Below are 23946 nucleotides of genomic sequence, written 5' to 3'. Positions count from 1 at the left end.
TCTACTAAAGAAAAATATTGTAATTGTGCTCTTCAAGAAGGCAAGTGGTTTCAAAGAGGGAGCCAGTTGATGTTTAGCCTTTGCAGGGGGGAATAAAAGGCTGAAGATGGCTAAAAATTTTTTCTAGTGCCACTATGAGTCTATGAATATGCATCCACCGCTATAAACTAATACTTGGGCGGATCAAATGAGATATAAATATCATCATTTGAATTACCAAAACTTCACAGCAAAAGTAGCATCTATATCTTGTGATTTTGGATATTCTGCAGAAGGAGCTCTATCTGTTGTGGGATTCACTGATTCAAGATACAGTCCAAAGCGTTTAGCCTTAGCACCAGTTTGAAATGCAAGTTTTGGGGCTTTCATTTGACAGTTAGGTAACTGTCATGCTGATGCCACAAGTACAATCTTCGGTGAGGTGCTGCATTGACATTACATCTTATGACTTGCAGAGTGGTTACTCCGACCCATGTAGAGTAATAACCATATGGAAGCTCTTCCAGGGAAGTCTAAAAGATGCATCTGCTTAAAGCCATTGTGATTCTCAAGCTTGTGGCTACGCAGTATAACTAACTATGCTACAAAAGTGAAGTTTTGATTAAATTTCTGAAGTTCATAATGAAGATTGGACATTCAGTCAGTGATTTGACATTGGATCCACAAAGTCAATGGTAAACCAGCTTTTCAATCTCCATGACCACCTTTGTCCCTCGGGTTGAACTCATAACTTCATACCCCGAGAAGGGCCAATGTTTATATTTTCAGGCCATGGAATATTAGGTGAAGCACATGAGCAATGCAGCATCGTTTCAGATTTAAGCATGTATTTGTAATGTTTTGCCATCTCTAAGAAGTAAAGCATTAAGCATTATGGATGTAAAAAATGACCCACCAGTGAAAGAAGCTCAAGTTTATGTTGCTTGCTAACTTCAATAAAACTCGAAGAGAATTGGATTTACATGAAATATTGTTTACACTTACTCGCTGTTGCTGCTCAGTATACAAACTAATAAGTTGGAAGAGATTAATCTGTAATTGTTTACCATGTACTAAATTTACAGTAGGGAAAAAAATGAAAAGAATCTCCACTGGGGAGCGATCGAGTTTTCTTCAGCTCAATGCTGAGGAACATCAAACGATGCAATCGAAGTTGGCTTGGCCCTTAGGCCCGTGTCTTGAGGGGAACAAAAATTCTAATGGCTAATCTGAAACACAAAAGATGGCACATTAGTGACTTCAGATGTCAAGATCACCTAGTGAAGACTTCAAACTTAAAGGTTGTCTTTGAGCCATTTCATAGCGCCATTTGCAACAGACCTGTCAATATGATAATTTATTCAGTTAATGCATCTAAATATATAATTGATGTCAGAAATACATGCAAAGGGTTTTATTACATTTTAGAGGGCATATCATAGAAAGACTGTAAACAAAGTGAAAACACAACATCGTTATGGGAAAAACAAATCAAGTGGCAAACTTTTGCATGCCAGTGCTGTTAGACAAGCGCAAATAATTATATGCGCAGTTATGCATGTCATTTGCATAACCTAGACAAAAAACATCAAATAGAATAGAAACATGCCACAGTTGCCCAAGATCTTGAGAGTAAACATGTCAAAGAATGTGACAGCAGAACAGGAGCTGAAACTGATAAACAACCTTACACATTAAATAGCAAACAGTAGGAATCAGAACAAGAAACAAAGTACCCGGCTAAATCTTTTACTTTCTGCCACAGGTCATTTTCCTTCCCTGATTCCTCACTTTTCTCCTCTACAGTTTCCACTGGGGGGCTCTCCCGGCTTCTACCTAGAAAAGCAAAATATAGCGGTCACCTCACATTTTGAGCTTCAAGTCATATTCAAAACTTTAACCAAGTGTATGCACCATGCTTGCTTAGGAAAATAAAGGCCATGTTTTGTACACTTCATAATTGGGAATGAAATATCACTAAATTTTATTTCGATAAAACAAAAACAATTTTGGAATAGGAATCCTTGGACCAAACATTCATTTCCATTCCCATTCCCATTCCAAGGTGTACCAAACATGACCTTACAAGTAACAAACAGTCAGCAATTAATACATCATTACTTCAAATGAAAAATCATCAGCAAATGAGAAACAATTGCTTACTTGCAGGTGGAGTTTTGGTGCGAGTTCGAGATCGAGAACTGGTGGTATTACTCAGAGAAGCAAGCTCTTCAAGTAATTCACGCTCTTTCGCACTGTAAACGTGAACAGAAACTTAGGACATTAATCTTGAGAAGTTATATAAGTTAGATTGGGCATCACAGCATAACCATAGGGAATGTCGAACAAGTTTAGTACTTGGAAGTTATCTATTAATATGACAAGGTCGCAGACAATTACGTAAAATGTATAAGCATCAAACACATTGTCAATACTAAAAAGAAAAACAAAAGAACATTATCCAATGTTAGCAGTACAAAGATAAGTGATAAAGTATCACATATGCCGTGTTTGGTTAAAATCCATAAAATAATTCATTTTATTTGAAAAAAAAAAAGACATGAGAGAGAAAATAAAATGGAAATGATAAAATAGAAAAAGATATTTTGATCTTATGGAATGTATTGATTTACTAATGTGGAAACCATTTGAAAATTCTATCTATTTTATTAGAATTTAGTTTAACTATAACCAATTCCACAAAAATTTGATTATATAAAATACTACATTAACTTTTGCTCCATTTAAAGCATATAAATTTTAAATTCGCAAATAAATTCCATAAATTTTACGGATTTCGACCAAACACTATGTTAAAGTATTCATTACACTTCAGATATTAATTATAATCACCTTTATACTAATCTGCATCTAATCTTATAACAAGAGACATATCATTGTTTAAACAAGTGGAAACTAAATATTGCAAAATGTAACAGAGAGGGAGGTTGCGGTAAAGAAAAAGCTATTGAAGCCACAAAACATAACCAAAAGGCTAACCAACTTGAGGTGTCTCATGATCTATTACCCAAAAGCACCAGAAATCTAAAAGAACAAAACACAAGACAAATGAAAAACTACAGCAGAAGTGACAGACAGTTATCAATGAGAGCAATTAGTAACAATTGCATTGAGATCTAAAAAAGTAACTACAAGATATGAAGAAAATAAATGCATACCTTGTTCGACTTGGTATAGTAACTTTGATTGTAAATAAGTGATCACCGCGTATAGATGGTTTATTCAGCTTAGGTGCACCTTTTTTTGCCAGGACCAATACATCTCCAGGCTGTGTACCTGCCAGAATCTGAAGATCACTCATTCCTTCCACCGTCTTTACCTGTTTTAAATGTCAAGATATCAATTCAGTCAAGCAAGACAGACCATGCATTGTGGCTTTTAATGCTGCAAATGCACCTATGCAAGGGAAGGAACAAATGATAACTAGATAAAACTACATCTTTCAGCATAATATCTTTCTTTGCCTGTTTGAGTTATTTCAGGTAATATTGAGCTGACTGCTCTCTCTTTCTCACTCTCTATAGAAGTGGCAAGACACAGAAAGGACAGTTGAATTCCATGGAGTTTGCAAGATAATACAGCACCAAATTTAATTTTTGCAGAGTACACACGAAATAGTTTTGGCTATCAGAGGTACGTTCATCATAAATTTATGACTTATTTGAATAGCATATGTCCTCTTCTTGTGCATATCTATTCTGCAAAAAAGATGAAAGTGCTTCAAGTTCACACCACATCCACCAAGCTTAACAGCTAATATTAGATTGAAATTTGAAAGAACCGCATTAATAGGAAGGCGTACGTCTAATTGTTAACCAAAGAGCCACCTATGGAAGCAGCTGATTTTGGTCCTTGTTATGATTTACACCTATGCTGAGGTTAGTTTATGTAGTGTTGATGAAATCTAACACTATCTTTAACGCAGTACGAAAATAACAAGGAAAGTCGAACATTGCACTAAGGAGTTTCTAATTTCAATCTCAAAATAAGCGATTTGTAGCAGAAACATTTTGAACATTTAAAATGAAACAGCATGTTTTGTACCCTATAAAGAAAAACCTAGTCACTTACTTTTCTTCTGTTTAGAGAATAACTTTCATATATACTGTCGGCCCAATCCTCAATAGCTTATGCTTTAGGGACTAGCAACAAGCTAACAAGATTTCAGGTCCTGCATGGATGGATATCTCGATACCCCTACTTCGATGGAAAATAATTATTGGCTCTGTATCTCTTTTTAAATCTTTATGTTTTCTGGAATAGGGCCTTTTTTTATAGACTTTAAATCAATCAGAAAATGCAGATAACCAGAATTAATTTAAATCACTAAAAAATGACCTTAACTACAGCCCCCAGAATTGCATCAAGATAACTGATAGTTATTGTTGAGTTGAGATTTATGCCATCTCTCTGGATTCCACTTATTTCCTGGACATCAAGATACACAAAAAGATCTCCTGGGGGACCACTGCAGAAACCAGAATTAATTAGTGATTTAGAAACATGCAAATCAGTGAGATATCTAATTAAGATGTGCACATTGAGTGCAGTTGCTATTATGCAATCAGTGAGTGAGTATTATCAGAGGGAGATCATGCTTCTTTGAGACATTTAGTGCTTAAAGACAACAATGAAAGCAAAGCAGTAATATTGTTGAAGAAAGAATAAGCAAACAGGGCCAGGTAGTAGATTAAGAAATGTCAAAAGAACTGAGAAAGCTGAAAAAGCAGTTGGATGTCTGCTCCAATGACAAGAATGTGCTATCCAATAACTGGATTTAAGGGAAACGAGAAGCCTTCAATATTTTCCTAATCAGTCTTAGCATCTATACTGCGCTCATTTGTAGTAAAATTGCACAGTAAGTTATTAGAAGGACATCTTTTCTCATCAGAAACAGGAGCAAGCTTTAGTTTGTTGATTTGCAAACATGTGGGAAAACCATATGCTTATTCAAGCAAGTAATGGCTTATAAGATCCAATGCCAGCCCTATATGTGAAGGTATAAGTCCTTTCTGAAAGATGAGTTATTGTTTCTAATGGGAAAAGGCCAAAATGACGCTGAAAGGGACAATTAAAATTCCCTCCAACAAATTTACCGAATAACATAGTGAAGCTTCAAGATCTGAAAAGCAATGTTCAACAACATACCCTCTTGGTCCAGCATCCCCTTCTCCAGCCACTCTAAGAATACTGCCTGTGCTAACTCCAGGAGGGACTTTGACTTTGATATTTTTCCTAACACGAATTCGCCCTTCGCCGGAGCATTTTCGACAGTATTCAGAAATCACTTCCCCTTCCCCACCACATGTGGGACAAACAGAAACCTAACATATATAAAAAGATAGTAAGAAACAAGATATAGCAAGTCCTCATGTCAAAAGTCATGATCAAAGGACAAGCACAGAAAGGAAAATAAACAATTTTAAGTTCATGAACTTGTTGATATGTATAACAATTTAACTGCATATGAAGCCCGATAACTGTTCTTCAACAAGAACTAAAAGTTCCTTGGCATGGCATGATTATCATAATGATGGCATGGATGGTTGAAGTACAAAAATCACCATTCGTCACCACCACTATTATAGCATAAAATTTGGACTTGGCTTTCAGATGACTACTTCAGATGAATTTTGTGGCAGATAAGCAAATGGATTGGAGATCTACTTATTAGTTTAGTTTCCTTTTAAGCTGCTTTCATATGTTGCAGAAAACTTTGTTGTCTTGTTTACTCAGAATATAACATCTTTCCATCAGACTTCTATAACCATTACCTCAAGCCATATTGTATTCATGTGATCACTTCTTTTTTTATGCAGTTCACACTGGATAAATCAATTCTTCTAATTAAATAACATAACTGCACATAGTACAACTACTGCTGCCATTCAATTGTTACACCAATTTAATGAAATTGTCATTCTTGTTGCTACCGTATTATATGCCATGTTCGGTCTAATCACTCAATGCCCTCACCTTAATGCCCTTCTTTCATAAAGCTCACTAAACTTCCTATAAACTCATACAAGCAATCACATATCTACCATTCTTTTGAACAAACCAGAATATCATATTTTGGCTTAAAGCAGTGACAATGTCAAAAAAGCAACATTTTAAGAAAAAAATCTGGCGAATTCTTATGATTTGGATTTCCGTTCTAGAAAGGCCATGAATAGGGTAGAGGATGGAGGAAGCTTAGCACCTGTGAGAACAAGCCAAAGGGTGTTTGCTCAGTTCTCATGACTTGACCCCTACCACCACAAGTTGAGCATATCCTCATCTTGGATCCTATCTTTGCTCCAGTACCGGTGCAAACTTCACAAGTTTCCAGATGAGAAAGGTCAAATTCTTTCTCAGCTCCAAATATAGCCTCCGAAAATTCTAATGTAATGTCATAACTGCAACACGTTTAAATAGCAAGTCAAATATATTCTAGCATTTAACAGCTCATCTTGTAAAAAACATCAGAACAGCAAATATTGAGGACATGGCATCTTATGATCCACCCAGGATATACTACAGAGACTTGAGCACAAACACATAAAAGTAATTTATTACCACGCTGTTATAAGATCCACTTATGCAAATCAGCTAAGTTTATCGGGAATTCAGAAATTAGACGTGTATAAGCTTAACAAACAAAATAGAGACACAACACCATGGAAATACAAAATGAAAAAAATATTAGTCAGTACTAAGTTCATTGTTCTATCATTTGGAAATTTTTTCTTGAGGAGCCTTTACCAAACATGAATTTATAGGACTTATGATAAGATTTTTAAGAAAAATTGTAACCTACTGCAAAGAAAAAAGCATATTCCCTTTTGTACTATCCTAGAAAAATTAGACAAACATCACTTTGAACCCCACTTCAAAAAATGTGACAAAGAAATTTTAAATAAGCATATCGCAGAAAAGTTAAAAGTGAGGAAAAATGGAGAAATATGAGAGAAAATGGATAAGTTATAGCTTCTAGTGTTCATCCACTGAAACTTGCACCTAAACAAGTGAAGTAAATTCATAAGTAAGACTGCATCTGACCCAAAAGTCTAAGCTAATGAGGGATTAAGACACATGTCAGCCGAACAGAGTTAAAAGGCAATCAGTATCATTATTAGTTCAAACACAACATGCTTAATGGAAATAATAGATGAGGAACCAATTGTAAACTCCAATTTGTAACAGATGCTCATTCCTCAGCACAAAGTTTAACGCCAGATATCAGTTGTTTGAGAAGGGGGTATTGAAGAAATGAAGTAACAAAACCGAATATTTTAAAGCCTTCTCTTCTATACTTTTGCCCTTTACAACCACATTATGCTTAAAACAAGCAAGAATACCAGCATATCTGGACTTTTCTCCCTTCTACCCTCTCCTCACCCTCACCCTCACCCTCACCCCCTCCCTTTCTCTTTTTCCCTCTTTCAGATAGGTAAGTCCTAGATTACATTTAAATTAAGCATAGATACGAATTTACCTTGAGCACAACTAAACTACCATTTTATCAGATAATCTATAGTGCTGTACCATACTAGTGAGAAAATAACAGAGAACCAGAATACATCAGATAAAACAAAAGCAATTACCAATTTTATAACACTTGCTGCTGCGAAATGTTGATACAAACATTTTTAATTTAAACTTAACTCACCGTAAGTCTTCACCCTTAGTAACGGTACTACGACGGCGTGTCCCAAACCCAGTTTCCACACCAGGAAAACCACCCATGCTTGACCCAAAGAATGTCTCAAACAGATCAAAAGGATTAGTCTGCACGCAAAGAAATTATTTTGTAACTCTTAATTTTAGACATGCAGATAATGGTCTGTGCCAACTCAATTAATTTAAAGTTCTAAAAATTTACAGTTATCTATAACCTCTGGAAAGAACACTATTTTCTTCTCTCTCTCATTCATTTGAGTTCAGCAGTGACTAGAAACTGGTTTTTGATTTATACAATGGGAAAAACCTTCAATTTCATTATATCCATTTCACCCATATTCATTTATAAGATTGCTGCTTTCATATTCATCAAGAACAATAATGAAAAAAATAAAAACCTGATCTCCAAAAGAGTATACCACATACCAAAGAGTAAGGACTATAAATCTATAACAAAATAAAGCATACAGTACAGGTGAAGGATATATCAATTTTCTCGACTCCATACACCTAATCAAACATTACAGGGACGATGTAGTACCGTATAAGCACTTGATGCCCCCCCTACAGCACTCTTAACGCCAGCTTCACCATACCGATCATACATAGACCTCTTGTTATCATCTGATAGAACCTGACAGTGTTGTACTTCAGAATTCAAAACAAGGTATGACCAATACAACAAGTAGAACTGCACAACTACTTCACAGAAGCATTAGCTGACATTGCGCAGATAAAAAAATCAGAATCAAAAGAGGGAAAGGTATGAAACACAGGCCAAAGTGAATTCCTGAAAACTGGCCAGACCATGGCCACAGGTGCCATCGATTGTTAAAGTAAAAATTCTAATGCATACCTCATAAGCAGCACTTATCTCCTTGAACTTCTCAGTAGCTCCAGGTTCCTTGTTAACATCTGGATGATACTGGAATAAAAAAAAAAGAATTCAAAAAAATATATATTAAAATTGAGTATTCTATGGAAAAGTACACCAAAAATGTACACAATTCAGAAACCTCCTAAATCATAAAGGAAATTATATTAGATAACGAATGACACAGGACTACAACAGAATACCCACTTCAACTCAAACAAAAGAAATGTCATTGCAATACACAAGAACCCCATCATAATTTAGAATAATGAGCAATCAAATAGCCATAAAGAAACAAATCTTATGTGAATAGATAAATAAAACAAGCAAAAGAGAGAGGGAATGGGGAAATAGAATAGTACCTGGCGTGCTAACTTTCGATAAGCAGCTTTAATTTCTTTACTAGTAGCAGACTTGGGGACACCAAGAGTAGCATAGTAATCACCTGAAGCATTAATCTCAGGTCCGTAACGATTATTTGAAGAAGAAGAAGAAGAAGAAGAAGCAGTCTTAGTCTTGAACTTGAGAGGAGAAGTTAAAGCTAAAGAAGAGAATTTCTTGTGGGACCATAGGTGGTGGGTCCCACCTGTAAAGAATGAAGAAGAAGAAGATAATGAAGTAGAAGAAGCAGAGGATGATGATAATGATGATGAAGAGGACGTAGAAGTGAAACCAAGAGAAGGGAGGAGAGAGAAAGTAGTGGCGGTGGTTGCCATTGAATTGAAGAAGAGATTGATTAAAAGTATTGGGTTTTTAGTAAGACGAGTGTTTGATGATATTGATCATTACCAATGTTTGTGATGATAGCCTATGTTAAGAGAAGGAGAGAGACGGAGTTTTGAGTTTTTATGGTGAGAAGGAGAGGGAAGAGAGAATCGAAGAGGAGATTGTGTTTGTCTGTGGCGACTCTTTTCTTTTTTTTTTTTTTTACCACTGTGCACGTGCTATTTTCTCTACCTTTACTTTCTTTCTTTTTCCTTTTCCTTTTCCTCTCCTCTTGTTTATTGGCAAAAGGGTAGAGATGACCTTTTTCAATTCTTGGCAAAAATGTAATTAAATTTTAAACATTTTAAAATAATTTAATTATTCTTCTAAAACTAAAAGATGAAATAATTACATTTTTAATAAAAAATATATTCATAATACCTAATAACCTTCGGACTATATAACATTTATAGTCTCTTCTTATAAAGCTTGAACTCAAGACTTTTTATTTCTGAAAAATAATCACTTTTTAAATTTCAAGCGTTTTACATTCTTAAAATTAAACCTATTTATTTCATAATATAATAATATGATAATTAATTAATTAATTTTAAATGCTAAAAGAAATTATTTTAACTTTATCACATTTGTCTTGTAAAATGTTAAAAACATAAATGATAATTTATTTTTTATTTTAACCAAAAAAAAAAAAAGAATCAAACCACCACCCTAGTTAAAAAAGAGTATTTCAATGAGATATAATTGTTATATTTTAAAACTTTAAATATATAATTAAATTATTTAAAAATTTAATTATACGTTGACTAAAAATCTAAAGACTTATATATAGGACTTGCCATTTTTAATTTAGCTAAGTTGTCTTTCTTTCTTATATTATAGACTTAAATGCAAAGTCCCTTTTGTAAAGAAGCAAGCCAACGTGGCAGATCATTCTCTTGCTAGAGAATGCATGTTCTTATGCTAGCTTCTCCTCTTGGCAAATAGGAGTACGAATCTTTAAACCTTCTATCTAATTACTCTCCATATTTTAATTTTATATTAATAACATGTAAATTTGGTCGTTAATCTTTTCTAAACTACACATTTAAAGAAATCAACAATAAAAAAGTTATGAGGGCCAATTTAATTTCTCCAAAACTACATATGGAGAAATCAACAATAATCTTTTTTACACTACACATTTACAGAAATAAAGAATAAAGAAGTTATAAGGGTCATTTTAGTTTCTCCCAAACTACATATTTAAAGAAATCAACAATAAAGGAGTTGCAAGGGTCATTTTGATTTTAATTGATTTTGGGTTTGGCTGAATTGAATATGCTGAGAAGAAAAGGGATAGGATCCATTTAGTTGCCAGCTTAATTAAATATAACCAACATTTCCTCTATTTGATCTCCAACCAAAGCAAAAGCGCACATGTCTGTGGGGGCTTTTATAATACTAAATATTTAAAAATATCTTATATCTTAAAATCAATAACAAATATCGTTTTTATTGTATAAATTTTATTTTAAAATACTTTTGTTATTTTTTTAATACAAAAATAATCAATACTGTATTTAAAAAAAATAAAATACCATATTTTTAAAATTTTTACACAGAAAGTGAAAAAATAAAATAAAAATTTAAAAACACAGATTTTTTTTATTATTTTTCCTATTAAATATGTCCAGTTAAATATATATAAAAAAAAAAAAGTTAAATCTCTAAATTTTTCAGTAGCTTTTTAATTTCTATTTTATTCAATTAGTTCTCATATTTTCATTTTTATTCTGATTAAAAATCGCTAAATTATTTTCGATATATTGATTAGAAATTAGAATTATAGAAATCTCATTGAGCATGTATAAAAATTCTTTAATACAAAATTAAAGTAAGAGGATTCATCATATAATCTAAGACAAAGAAAATTAAGTCCTATCTCCCTTTCTGAAAGGAACAAACTAAACATAAGTTGTCAAAAACAAAAATGATTTAAGAGTTGCATCATAGAAGAACTACAAGATGCTATATTGTATGACAATTTGTATCAAAAGTAATTCAAAAGAAAAACCAGTAAAAATGTATATCCCTTGTGAAATGCCATACCAAGCTTGAGGCCACCTTTACACATAATAAGCCGCATTTATAAGAACTGAACTTTGACTAAAGCATATATTTGTAGATCTGTTATTGTAAATTGAAAGATATCTTTATTAAAAGACATCAGGATGGAAACGTCCTGGAATGGGGCTGCTTTGCTCAGCCTGCCTCAAATGCATCATCAGTGTATAGTTATTAACCTGTCATCAAAAACCATCAAAGCAGACTTGTTAGATGCTGAAAGCGTGAAATAAAACGTTCCTGCTACACAATGTTTAAACTAATCCCTTTCTTGCCTGAACTAATAATAAACCCTCAGTGCACATAAAACAAGATGTAAGATAGAGAAAGGGAAAATTTCTTTGATACTGACCTCAAGCGATTTCAACTGTTCTTGATATTGGGACACCAACTGCTTCAACTGCTGCAACTCCCGGTTTTTTTCCTCAAACTCTTTCTGGCGCTCATGCTGGATAGCTACAGCTCGTTTAAGTATCGTGTTATCTCGAATCAGTGCTTCAATTTGCTCTTTCAGCATCACACTTTCCTGAAATAGAAATGCCAGAATTGCAGATTAGTATAAAAATATTGTCATAAAGTCTTAACTATATTCTATAATTCTAATTGATATATCAAATAGTAATTCTGACCACAACTTCAACATGGTTTTCAAAGAATGTTCCAAGTACAAATTTTTTAGTTCAATATGAATAAATTCAATTAGGTGAAAATAATTTTTTGAAAAAAAGAGAAAGAGAAACCATAGGAGATATCATGATAACTACATTAGTAATTCCAATGCAGACCTTCAACTTTCTTTAAGAAGAAGAGGGATCACTAACACGACACTTCTATTCCTGCAGTTCCAAAAATGATATTCCAACAAGCTTGACAATAATCATATTTTGGAGAAGTTAAGAAACTGACATGTTCCCATCATTATTGTTGTCAGATGACTATCTTTGTGATACAAAAGACTATTACCAACATTAGTAGGGCGTCCACAACATGGCTTTCTCTCTATCAAAAGAAAGTTATGCATACATACCTTCTCAAAACTCTGTGCAGTCTCATCAGCAGCATGCATATGGATAGATTTCTCCAAAGCCTCCAGCACTCTTGAGGCACGAGATTTGGCGTCATCAACACTTGTAGCACTCATCATTTCCCTTACAAGCAAGTCCACCCATTCTGCACCATCCACAGGAAGGTTGGTTGGTGGTGCTACATTACCAGAAGCAGTAGCATCTCCTTCATCCGGCAATGCATCTAGCAATTTTTAAAACAGCAGTAAGCTTTTGTTCCCTTTAGTTGACATCAAATAAGGAAAGCATGAAGCAGAAACAAAAACCGCCTCAATAAAACAATAGAGTTCAACATTCAAACATATAATAGTTTCATTTATTATTGCAAGTAGAATGTTGCAAAGTAGAAATGACAAAATTGGATGCTACAACTTTCAGGAACATAAGATATTATGCAAAGATCATGTTTATTGGTTAGAAGTACTCTCGGTTTTTTATACCATCAAAATAAGGGTCAATAAAATTGACACATACCTTCCATCGATTGTTAATTCAAAATAAAGGAAGCAAATTCAGTCCACAAAATATCGCAAGACACACCCTTTGCCCATCAAAAATTCAAACTCTCAATGCACAATCAAGATTACTAAAAGATTGCTATATGAATATAAAATCATGGTTATCAACAAGTCCAAAGCCATGATGCCCGAGTAATACTGCTAACACAATCAAAGTAACATACCTTGAACGGGTTTTGGAGCAGCTTCTTCAACAAAACATGAATTCTGTTCATTCAGACTTTTGATAGCAGATTCTAAATCATTACCACATTCTTCCAGAGCCTTCTCAAGCAGCTGCAACGTTTTTCCTTTTTTTTTTTTATAACATTACATAATTAAAGAACCAAAACTATGATATTTCATATTTGCATATTTATTTATAAATTATTATCTAATGGATGGATATAATTTATATGTATATGAATATACCTGAGGATCGAGAAGAGGGAAAAGAGATTTAAGGTGGAGGAAAGGAGAAGGAGGAGGAGAGAAGCGAACATGAGGAGGAGAAGAGGAGCTGCAACGATGCCGTTTCGATACAGGTGTAGAAGGAAACTCTTCATCAAAGTAATAGTGTGATCTTTTGCTTCCACAAACAATCGCTGACATTTTTTCTAGGGTTTCTTTTCTTTATCGGAATTTCTGGCTTGGGGTTTGGGTTTCGTTTGGCGTTTCTCTCTCTACTTTTTAGTACCGTGTTTGTGTTTTGGGTTTGGGTTGGGGTGGGGTGGGGGGTTATTTATATAGATTGGTGCGATGGATTGATGCAGAAGAAATGAAAGAAAGCGGTGGTGCCCTCAAACTTTTTTAAATTCACCAGTCCTGGCGCGTGTAGTTGTTACCCGTTTGGGCACACTACAAACGGCGACGTTTCTATATCACGACATTCAACCGGCGAATCTTGAATTCAATTTGTCCGTTGCTGATATGGGCGGGTCGGAGCTGGAGCCAGTTGGTCAATGCATCATTAGAGAAAAGGAAAAAAAGAAACTTATTTTCAAATCTTATATTGTTTGCCGTTAAATCCAAAATTTGGAATTTCTTTTATCTTTTAAAAAATTTTAATTCTAAATTTAATGTCAATTTTATAGATTTTATTTATAATACATCTTACCAAACTTATGGACATATACATATTATATTGATGTATAATTTTATATTTCATAAATAATTAATTATTAATAAACAAATTGTTTTTTCCAATTATACAATAATTTTAATTTTAGAAATAAAATTTAAATTACAACTAGTGATTTAAATACCTTTTCATATTCATTACATTAAATAATTCTTGGTATATTAGGAATTTATTAAAAAATAATCTAAAAATATTTTCAATTATCATTGCTATTTAGAATATAATAAATATCAAAATTTATATTAAATTTTTAATAAATTTATTTGTATCATTATTTATAATTAGAATAATAACATTGATTAGATAATTAGTATATAGAAGTGTTAAGACATAAAAAATATTGGATACATATATTTATTTTTAATATAACTATTATGCTGATATATTTTTTTATGTTTTTTTGTATAAAGTATACCTCAAATATAATATCATTATTTATAATATATAATAATTTTAATCTTAATAACAATATCTACTTAATGTATATTTTTAAATATGACTATAATTCTTGATTATAATAAATATTAATTTTATTTTAATATTAATTTAATTTAGATATAATTTATATGCTAATTAATAAATTAGTAATTTTTTCTTATTTTATATGATATATTATTAATAACACTTTTAATAATTATTATTATATATTCAATTTATACTAGTTATTTTATATTTATGTAATTTTATGATATTAAAAATAATTACTTGTAAGCATCTTATAAGTTGAAAAATATCAATTTTAGATAAATTTTAATTAATTTAAAATTATAATTAAACCTACACTTATTCTTTTTTTTTTTAAAGAATTTTCTAATTTGATATCAATTTTTTTTATCAATCTATACATTGTTAAAGTATATATTTTTAACAGTTTAAAAAATATATAATAGGACCACTTCAAATTTTTATAATATACTATAATTATTATATGTTGTTAAGAATATATTTCATTGAATAATATATTAAATTAAATTTGTCTGACATGTCTTAATATTAAGGTCCAAAAGGTGCTAGAAAAAAATTGTTAAGCTCTAAATTGAAATGAGTTAATGTACTTATGATTTACTAACAAAAAGTACTAATTTGTAAAGATACTCAAATTCAGGGACCAATACATAATGTTTATATTTAAACAAACGGGTTAGGCTCCGAAATCGAGTAACGAATTTCTAAAACCCTCAAAAGCCACCATCACACCGCCATTAGCCAGCTGCTTCTTCCAAGTTCCGAAAATTCAAGGTAACATTCTTTCTCTTGCTCTCTTGCAAATCTTTCAAATTTTTATTTTATTGAACTTTGATTATATCATAAAACACTGTAAAAAGGGAAAAAGAAAAAAAGAGGATTTCAAGTGAACTCTGCAAACAATGCAAAGAACACTAAAAATTTTAATGTAGTTTGAAAATTTGAATATTTCCTAGCTCAATAAACCCTAAAATTTTTTTATTTTTTTTATTTTTTATGGCTTACCACTCAGGATTTTTCTAAAGGAAGAAATAGAAGAAAGGGAAAAATGTCATCGTTAAGGAATGCTATACCAAGGAAAGCTCACAAGGAGCGATCTCAACCGTGAGTTTTTTTGTATTCTTATTATCATAATCTTTATGGTTTCTCTTGTTATATTATTGTTACATTTTTTTTTTTTTGGTTATGAATTTCAATTTTTTGTAATGCAAATGTCAGGCAATCAAGAAAGAAATATGGACTTCTTGAGAAACACAAGGACTATATTGTCCGTGCAAAAGCTTTCCATAAAAAAGAGGAAGCTTTACAGGTACACTTTGCATTTTACCCCTTTTTAATTGTATTTAGTGTTTAAAATGTCTAAAATGCACTCAGATTGGTATCTATTTAGTCAATTGTTAGGCTAATTTGACATGATTTGCAATAATTCAATTACCGTAGCAGGTTCTTCCACATGATTTATTCAAAAGTTGGGCCTTGTTGTTTTATTGTTTCAGTAGCTAATCTATCTTTGCCTTTATTCATGGACGCGCTTATGGTTATGTTTTGCAGAGGCTTAAAGAGAAAGCTGCTTTCAGGAATCCTGATGAGTTCTACTTTAAGATGATTAAAACTAGAACTGTCGATGGAGTTCATCGGCCAGAGTAATATATTTTCCCTCTCAAAATTTTGTTGCTTCTTTCCTTCTTTTTAGTCATTGTTTTAATTTTTCTCTTGGCTTTGCACCTTTTGTTTTGTAGAAGTCAAGCAAATAAATACACTGAAGAAGAATTGTTGTTGATGAAAACACAAGATATTGGATACATTCTTCAGAAACTGCAAAGTGAAAAGAAAGTGTGTCATTGATTAAGTTTGCTGTTTCATTTAGGTTTCCAGTTAATTTGGAATTTTGGTTACTGTGTGATTCTTTGCTATATTATAGCCATGATGGAGATCATTTTATTTGCTGCAGAAAATTGAAAAGTTGACTGCCACATTGCACTCTCTCAAGAATCAGCCATCAAACAGGCATATATACTATGTAGAAGACAGGTTTGAGCTTTTCTAATCTCTTCTTGTTGCACCAGACTGTCATCTTCTCTGTTGATATTGAAATTTAAGTTTTGTTTATTAAACAGCACTCTAAGGAGCTGAACGAAGTGGCTTGTTGATATTTAAATAACATAGTATCCATGCTGTTTTGATTTAGCTCACAACATGCTTTTTGTTCAGGGCTATGCCTCATTTTATATACATGTCCAAATAGCATGTAGCACCACATCCTCTTGTGTTCTATTTCGTGCATGCTACTTATTTTTTGCTAAATGACCTATAGCCTTATATTCGATATCTTATTTTATTCTTCCTGTGAATCTTTGCAGGGAGGAGGCTAAAGAATTAAGATCTCAATCTTCAGCAAATGAAATCGTCCCTGCATTGGAACATGTTCCTGAACAAATTAAGAGGTAAAATGACTTGTTCACGCCACCCCCACAAGTGAAAATAAAATATTCTATTAAGAGCTGTATTTGGCATGATTATAGAACTGATACTGCAACAGCTTATGTTTCTAACAGGTTTGAAATCCACTTGTTTTGGTAAATAATTTTCTTTATATAGTTCTGCATGTTAAGTTGTTGACCAAGTATTTGGAGAAGACAAATTCTCCACCATCTCGCCTGTTTTCAGTTGTCCTTTATGCAAGCAAGAGGTGAATGAGAGCAGGGAGTATTCCTGCTTCTGTCATTCAACAAGTCACTTTTGAAGCTCTATTCATACTAGATTGTGTCATTGGAATGAACTTCTCTAAAATCCTTACTGAATGATTTCCGTGCTTGGACTTCATTGATTGGATTTGGTGCATAGCCACCAATATTCCTTCAACTGAAACTTGAAATGAGAAGTTTGGGTCATTATTCATGTTTTCTTCCTAATACTTGATTAATAGAGGGGTTAATCATGTGGCCTTGTAGATTTTCATTCTGGGAAATTTATGCTTTGGAGAGTCGGATTGTTGGATATATTAACATGAATTTGTCTTGCTTATTTGTCATTTCAGAATTATGCTCCCATGAATTACGTAACCAGAATAAATTACATGCATAAATGGTTTGTTCACTCAGTTGATTCTTCCTCCAATCACCTTATTTTATTTCTGTATCCAGGAAAATGAACAGTTCCTACAGAGAGCTAGAGGCTCGGAAGAAAAGGGCGAACCAGTTGGAGAAATTATATGCCGATATGGCTTTGCAGAAGGAATTACAGGTCTGAGTGGTTTAAACTTTCTTAGTTGTTACAGGATTGTTTGATTGGGTTATGCATTGAAGTTTCACACAAAAGTTGCTTCTTAATAATCAGAAAAAGGGTAAAAAGCGCAAACTACGTGAAGATGAAATTGTCTGTCCAACTTCCAAACCAATATATAAATGGCGATCAGAAAGAAAGCGGTGAAAGGTGTGTATCCTGTATTATGGCACCTCTGCTCATTTGTTTGCATACTTCTGTTATCCTTTTAATTTATTAATTTTTCAGGAATTACTGATTCTTGTGAATGAAGTCTGAAGATTATGTTTGAAACTCTGAAAGTTTAAGCTCTGAGTCAGCTATAAGGGAAACTGATGAGCCACCTAAACAGGTGGGATGCGATGACAATGCATTCAAATCTACCCATCTATTTCTAAATTTTGACTATTATACCATTCAACTTATTTGTCAGTTGGAAAAATGAGTTTGATCTCATTGTAGTTTACGAGTTCAATTTGCTGGCTATCCGATAAATTTGGACCTACTGCATATTTGTTTTTGGTGCTCATTAGGAAGCCTTCTCTTTATCTACGTTAATTTTAGTTGTTTTTGCAATTTCTTCTGGAATAGCAAAACAAAATATTGTGACTAGAATATTTTCAAAGCTAAGCTGGATGACTGTTCTTGCCTTGGAATTGCATCAGTGTGAAAGAAGCCCCAGCGCTGAATTAATGGCATTTTGAATTACTGATTACACCTCTCTCCACTGAAACAATAGAGTTGAATCTATGGCACCTACTGGTTTAGGAATTAAAGCTTGAGCATTTAAGAATCTTAGAGGGTGTTTGGTTTAACTATTCAGTGCTAGCTTGTTGTAGTTCAATGCCAAGATGCTGGTTGAAGAGAATTTGAGCACTGCAATTGACGAGACTAGAGATCTTTGAACTCTATTCAGCTGAAAACTCTAGAGCATGTTGGGTTCCTCACTTTAATGATTTTCCTTCTAGTCAGCTCATGAACACATTTTCTAGGATCAGACAGGTAAGGCCCATGAATTTATTTAGTTTTTTCCCGTTTTCCACGTTGGAGATTTCCAAGAAAAAGAAGCTTTAATCATTGCACTATTAACCCATTTAGGAATATCAATTATGCAATTGAGGAGATGTGAAATCTATTTGACAAATTTAAGGGCAAATGGCTACCAATACATGAGATAAGCTATCCTTAGCTTATCTTTGGAAGTTCAAAGAAACAAACATAATTCTTAAAAAGCATAAATACATCTTGTTGACACCTATTTTCTTGAAAGAAGGATATAGCAAAAAGGAGTAACCATCAGAAGGCAGGCGATCTCTGTTCAAAGTGGTGGACAATAAACGCCGCGTTATGGTAGTTTGAACTGTTGATTGTCTGCAATTAATTCTGTAAACTGGAGAAAGAAAGTGAATTGCCAGGATAAGAAAATTCTCAATATTATATCATGTCAAAATAAAAATGTAGTGATACATCTAATGTAAAATGTTACAAGTGTAATGAAATAAATCATTCGTTCCAGTTGGCTTCATAAGAACATGGAATTACCAGAACAATTTGTTCACTGACGTGGCTCCACAAGAATGTACAATGGCTTTCCATTTAGCCTGCACTGTCCCTGCAAAAGAAACAGTGATTCACCCTTAAAGCAGCATTCTGAGTTTAAATCAATGTACAAATTTCAGCCAACCAGGAGGTTGATTTAAGTTTGGATACATAAGAAATGAAAAACACACAGGTGAAAATAACACCGCCAGTACCTTAAACTCTGGCAACCCAATAACGCATGCACATTCGATAACTTCTGCTCCAACGCGTTCTAATCAATGGCAGTTTTGAATATATGAATCTTTTAGTCAGGAACTAAAACACTGACAGAAGTAGAAATGTGAGAACAGAAAGAAAGAAGAAATCAGCGAGTCCGCAGCTTTACCTAATAGTCTTATGGCTGCAGAGAGTGTGCCACCAGTAGCAACTAAATCATCAATGATGATGGCACGTTCCCCATGTTTGACAGCACCAATGTGCATCTCTAAACAATCAGTTCCATATTCAAGTACATATGCTTCAGAAATTACTTCTCCTACATAGACATGGTTAAGTACAGAAAGATTTAACTTGAAAATTCACACAAATTTGACCCCAAATCATCCAGAAGGTCTAACGTAGTTAAGCTTAATAACAACTGGCGTCGCATAATAAGTTATATCTCCTGGTTTCAGTTTCCACAGGAAAGACTGATGAACCACTCGATATATATGGCATTTCCAATGCACAACAGTCGGGAGAGGGTCGCCCATTAAGGGTTCTCAAGTGCTCAAATTACTTGGCTACTTGACATAAAATTAACCTTCCCTAGACAAATATAAATAGGATTATACAGTCTCTTTGAAATCAAGTTCATGCAAGTTTTTTGAGCCTAACTACCATGTATCAGAGATGAGGTTCAAGGTTCATGGGATTTCTGTGCTTCCTGTCCTTAGGTATGATTTATAAGAATTTCTATTTATGTGTACATTTTCAAACACTAAGTTTCCTCCTAGAGTGACGCTAATCCTATCCATCTGTTGCATGCCGTTACATTTCCTGTGCATACGCTGTTGCAGCTTTGAACCTACCTCAAGTTTTTGTACAAGTATCAAGACATCAGAACCCGGTTCTTTAAATTCATCTCTCTAAAGCTCAAGCATAAGAGGCTTTTTTGATCCTCACAATGCTTGATATATATATATATATATACTGATAACTTTGAGCAAAACAGAAAACTCTGTTAGCATTTTGACAAACAATCGTCGAAATGCCTCATGCTGTATTTTAACAAAACATGTACCCCCCACACCCACTCTCCCTTCTTTGAACATTCACTTCATCTGCCATAAAAATACTAGAATTTGCATGTAAGAGCATACCTGGCAATTTTTTAGGTTTTCGTAGAGGAACAAATTTTGCACCAATAGCTAATGCAATTGAAGGGCCAAATATAAAACCTCTAGCTTCCACTCCTAGAAAAAAAAAAAAAAAAAAAAACACTCGACTTTGTAACAAACCATAATAATAAGACATGCACCAAGATATGGCTACTGCAGGTTCCACAACAGAAGGAAATGTAAACAAGCATAGGGTTTAATTCCAGAGTTAGATGAGTCAATTAGGTAATCAAGATTGTAGCTCTATAGCAAGACCTTGCACAGGAATAAATAATATTAGGTACCATATTTTTGTTCATAATTCATTGAGATCTCTGCATAAGTATATTATTTTCTTGAATGTTTCTTCTCAGGGAAAAAACATTTTCTCTTGACTGTTTGGGCACAGCAATAATTCCTTATACCTTGATATGATAAATACTTTTCTTGGAAAACTAAAATGACATTAAATTTCATCTACGAGGACTGCATTTGGTTTCAATCAAAGAAGAAGAAGAATTTTACTTGGAGTTTGAGGGTACAATAAAAGAAAATTATGGACCAAAAAAAGAAAAGAAAATAAAACTTTTCCTTATGGAAAATAAATAAATTCTCCATCTTCCCCACTACAGATTATTTATGGACATCCCACAACACCAACTTGTTTGAGATAAAAAGAAAGTATATATAATAGCCACAACTTGACAAACATATTAATTTGCTGCCACTGTAAAGGGCAGACCAAGAGCACCCACAAATCTATAAAATATGTGACAGTGTGTGTAGGTGAGAGAGAGGGAGAGAGAGAGAGAGAGAGAGAGTACCAGCAACAACAGAGATATCCATATCTCTATAGCGATCAACAAAAATATCCACAGTGTATTTGAATGCCTTGGGATCAAGCAGAAGTGTAGTTATGTCTTGAAACATAATTCCTAACAAGAACACCATTAAAAGAACAAGAAAATTAAAACACACAACAAGAACATGTTTAACTACTAACAACCTTAACTTGGACACATTTGCAAACTGGGAAAAAAAACTCTTCAAGAACTGCTAGTTAGCTGCTTATAGCTTCTGCAAGGAAAAAAAAAGGAGAAAGAAAAGAAAAGCACTTTCGAACTCTAAAAAAATCAAAGAACCAAGATTCAGAAACATTACCTTGTTTTGGGAAGTGAGGGACTACTCTAATGGCATCTGATATGGCCTTCAATCTTGGGTCTCCTTGTAGGCCATTTTCAACTGCAAACATTTTTGTTGCTTACTTTTTGCTTTCTTTATTTTCTTGAAATGAATGTGGGGGTTACTGTAATTTTTTTCCCTCTATAATAAGACCAGCCAAGCAGAGTTGTTATGTTTCCATCTGTTGAATAGTTGTTTGACACAGGCAAGAAGAGAGAATGACAGTGTCATTAAAGAAAGTGTATCTTTGTTGGCCAAAGCACCACTGAAGAAGATCCAAGTGCTCAGTGCTCTATATTTATAACCTCACTCTCACTCACTTTCTTTATTGTTTTACTTCCTCATTAATTATTATTTCATCTTTATTATCAACTTTTATTATGTCAACCAACTGATCTATATTATATATATCATGCAAAAGGAAAAGTAAACAATAATAATAGTAATAATATATGTGCAACTTCACTTTATTTTAACTAACTAATAATTGATGTCTTAGGTTCTTAGTTAATTAATCTAATAGCAAAGGCAAGATTATTTGGATAACTTTAATTAATAGGATCAGATACAGATAACTAAAGATGCAAAAGTGGATTTAATAATAATAAAAAAAGTAGTCATAATTATATATTAAAATCATACCCCAAATTTAATTTTTATTTATACCTTAGAAAGGGACATCATCATCAAACTAGGCATGACCTATATATTAAAGCTAGTACCAATAAGAAAAAACTTGCAAATGTTTGTTTGACATTAAAATTATTCTTTTTTCTTTTGTAAGAAAAGAGGGATACATATTATTGAAAATATAAAGGAAGTTTGATTCAAAGGTATGATGCGGCTAATAATTATTTTTCATTGAACAGTTATATTAAAACGTTTGGTAAAAATTTAAGAAATAACAATCAACTGCTAATTCTATCAGCTCTATTTTAGAGCTTTTTCTCATAAATTAATAATTAATTTAATTTTTTTATTTATTTAGACACAATTATTATTATTAAAAGAATTATTAATAATAATTTATTGATCTTATATAATTAAATTTTTTTATTTTATAATAAATAATTTTTAATTTAAAATTATCTTTAATAATTAAATAATTATAATATTTATAATCATGATATTTGAAATTATAAATTTTTATTAGTAGAATTTAAATTTTTATTTTTAGTTTTAAAATAACTTTTATAAATAATTTTAATAATAAATACAATTGAGCTAAAAACATTAGCTATAATATGTATAATTATAAGTTATTTTTATTATTTTATATTATTAAATATAATATAATAAAATATAAAATTATATTTAACGATAAATTACAACATCTATAGTCATTTAACATACTAACAGCATCTGCTAATAAAATTTTACCAAATGACTTAATTTATCAGTCATCAGCTACCAGTCATCAATTATCAACACTAACTACCAGTTATATTTCAACATTTAGTCTTGTTTCTTTTTTCTTAAGAAATTATGAAATTTAAAATTTAGAGCCCATTTCTAAAATAGTGTCATGTTACTGTGGATTAAGACATTAATTTTTATTCTCATTTTTCTTATAGTGCCAATCCATTAAGAAAAATTTGATGTCCTTTTAAGTTTGTAATTTTAACAGAAATTTTAGAAAAATTTGATTGAGTAGGCTAACCCTACTTTTGGAAACAAATTTAGTGAGAAGGAAAGTGGAAAGAATGAAAGTAGAAGGGATAAAATTATTCTTTTGCTTTTGTTTGAATTGAAAGGAAAATGACAAGGGACGAAAATGAGTTTAAAGTTCTCTTTATGATAATAAAACAAAAGAAATTAACTTTTATATAATTTAAAATATATATTCAATTTCTACTTATTTTTCTCTTTTTCAAGTGAGAAATAGTGGGTTGTTCCTTTGGGTCTTTACACTCTACCTTTTTTATCACATTTTTCTTTATTGAATAGGATTTACCATAAAATTTTATACATTGCAATATTTAGATATTTTGATTAATATTGTCTTAATTTTTATTCACTCAATGTGACATAATATTTTTATAATATTATCATTTAATTTTAAAAAATAAAA

General features: G+C 32.3%; 4 protein-coding genes across 5 annotated transcripts; 1 reads left to right on the top strand and 3 right to left on the bottom strand.

The window, feature by feature from the left end:
* Positions 1-931: 931 nt before the first annotated feature.
* Positions 932-9695, bottom strand: LOC8282362 (chaperone protein DnaJ). The gene is made up of 11 exons (XM_002517615.4): positions 8899-9695; positions 8519-8587; positions 8204-8296; positions 7652-7770; positions 6203-6398; positions 5149-5324; positions 4339-4468; positions 3159-3319; positions 2143-2234; positions 1716-1815; positions 932-1320 (listed from the first exon to the last, which is right to left on the bottom strand). Exons 1-11 carry the CDS (start codon positions 9250-9252, stop codon positions 1275-1277), a joined length of 1536 nt encoding a protein of 511 aa, XP_002517661.2. The 5' UTR covers positions 9253-9695; the 3' UTR covers positions 932-1274.
* A 1403-nt stretch (positions 9696-11098) lies between these two features.
* LOC8282361 lies at positions 11099-13808 on the bottom strand. The gene is made up of 5 exons (XM_002517614.4): positions 13359-13808; positions 13112-13223; positions 12393-12613; positions 11718-11891; positions 11099-11544 (listed from the first exon to the last, which is right to left on the bottom strand). Exons 1-5 carry the CDS (start codon positions 13536-13538, stop codon positions 11458-11460), a joined length of 774 nt encoding a protein of 257 aa, XP_002517660.1. The 5' UTR covers positions 13539-13808; the 3' UTR covers positions 11099-11457.
* Positions 13809-15162: 1354 nt separating this feature from the next.
* Positions 15163-18369, top strand: LOC8282360 (probable U3 small nucleolar RNA-associated protein 11). Its single transcript, XM_015718251.3, has 10 exons — positions 15163-15306; positions 15545-15636; positions 15751-15841; positions 16084-16175; positions 16272-16365; positions 16484-16563; positions 16893-16976; positions 17676-17775; positions 17869-17964; positions 18043-18369. The coding sequence occupies exons 2-9, from the start codon at positions 15581-15583 to the stop codon at positions 17959-17961; spliced, it is 690 nt and encodes a 229-aa protein (XP_015573737.1). The 5' UTR covers positions 15163-15306; positions 15545-15580; the 3' UTR covers positions 17962-17964; positions 18043-18369.
* A 517-nt stretch (positions 18370-18886) lies between these two features.
* LOC8282359 (adenine phosphoribosyltransferase 2) lies at positions 18887-22170 on the bottom strand. Of its 2 annotated transcripts, none has more exons than XM_025157067.2 (7): positions 21855-22170; positions 21518-21628; positions 20697-20789; positions 19721-19819; positions 19548-19606; positions 19336-19405; positions 18887-19183 (listed from the first exon to the last, which is right to left on the bottom strand). In XM_025157067.2, the coding sequence occupies exons 1-6, from the start codon at positions 21943-21945 to the stop codon at positions 19349-19351; spliced, it is 510 nt and encodes a 169-aa protein (XP_025012835.1). In that variant the 5' UTR covers positions 21946-22170; the 3' UTR covers positions 18887-19183; positions 19336-19348. The 2 variants fall into 2 exon arrangements, with proteins under 2 accessions (XP_025012835.1, XP_002517658.1); XM_002517612.4 differs by having other exon boundaries at positions 19721-19870; positions 21855-22165.
* Positions 22171-23946: the final 1776 nt, after the last annotated feature.

The sequence above is a fragment of the Ricinus communis genome, chromosome 8 (assembly GCF_019578655.1).
Source record: "Ricinus communis isolate WT05 ecotype wild-type chromosome 8, ASM1957865v1, whole genome shotgun sequence".
NCBI lineage: Eukaryota > Viridiplantae > Streptophyta > Magnoliopsida > Malpighiales > Euphorbiaceae > Ricinus > Ricinus communis.
Note: the sequence above shows the minus strand (reverse complement) of the source record. Positions and strands in the feature narration are given on the sequence as shown.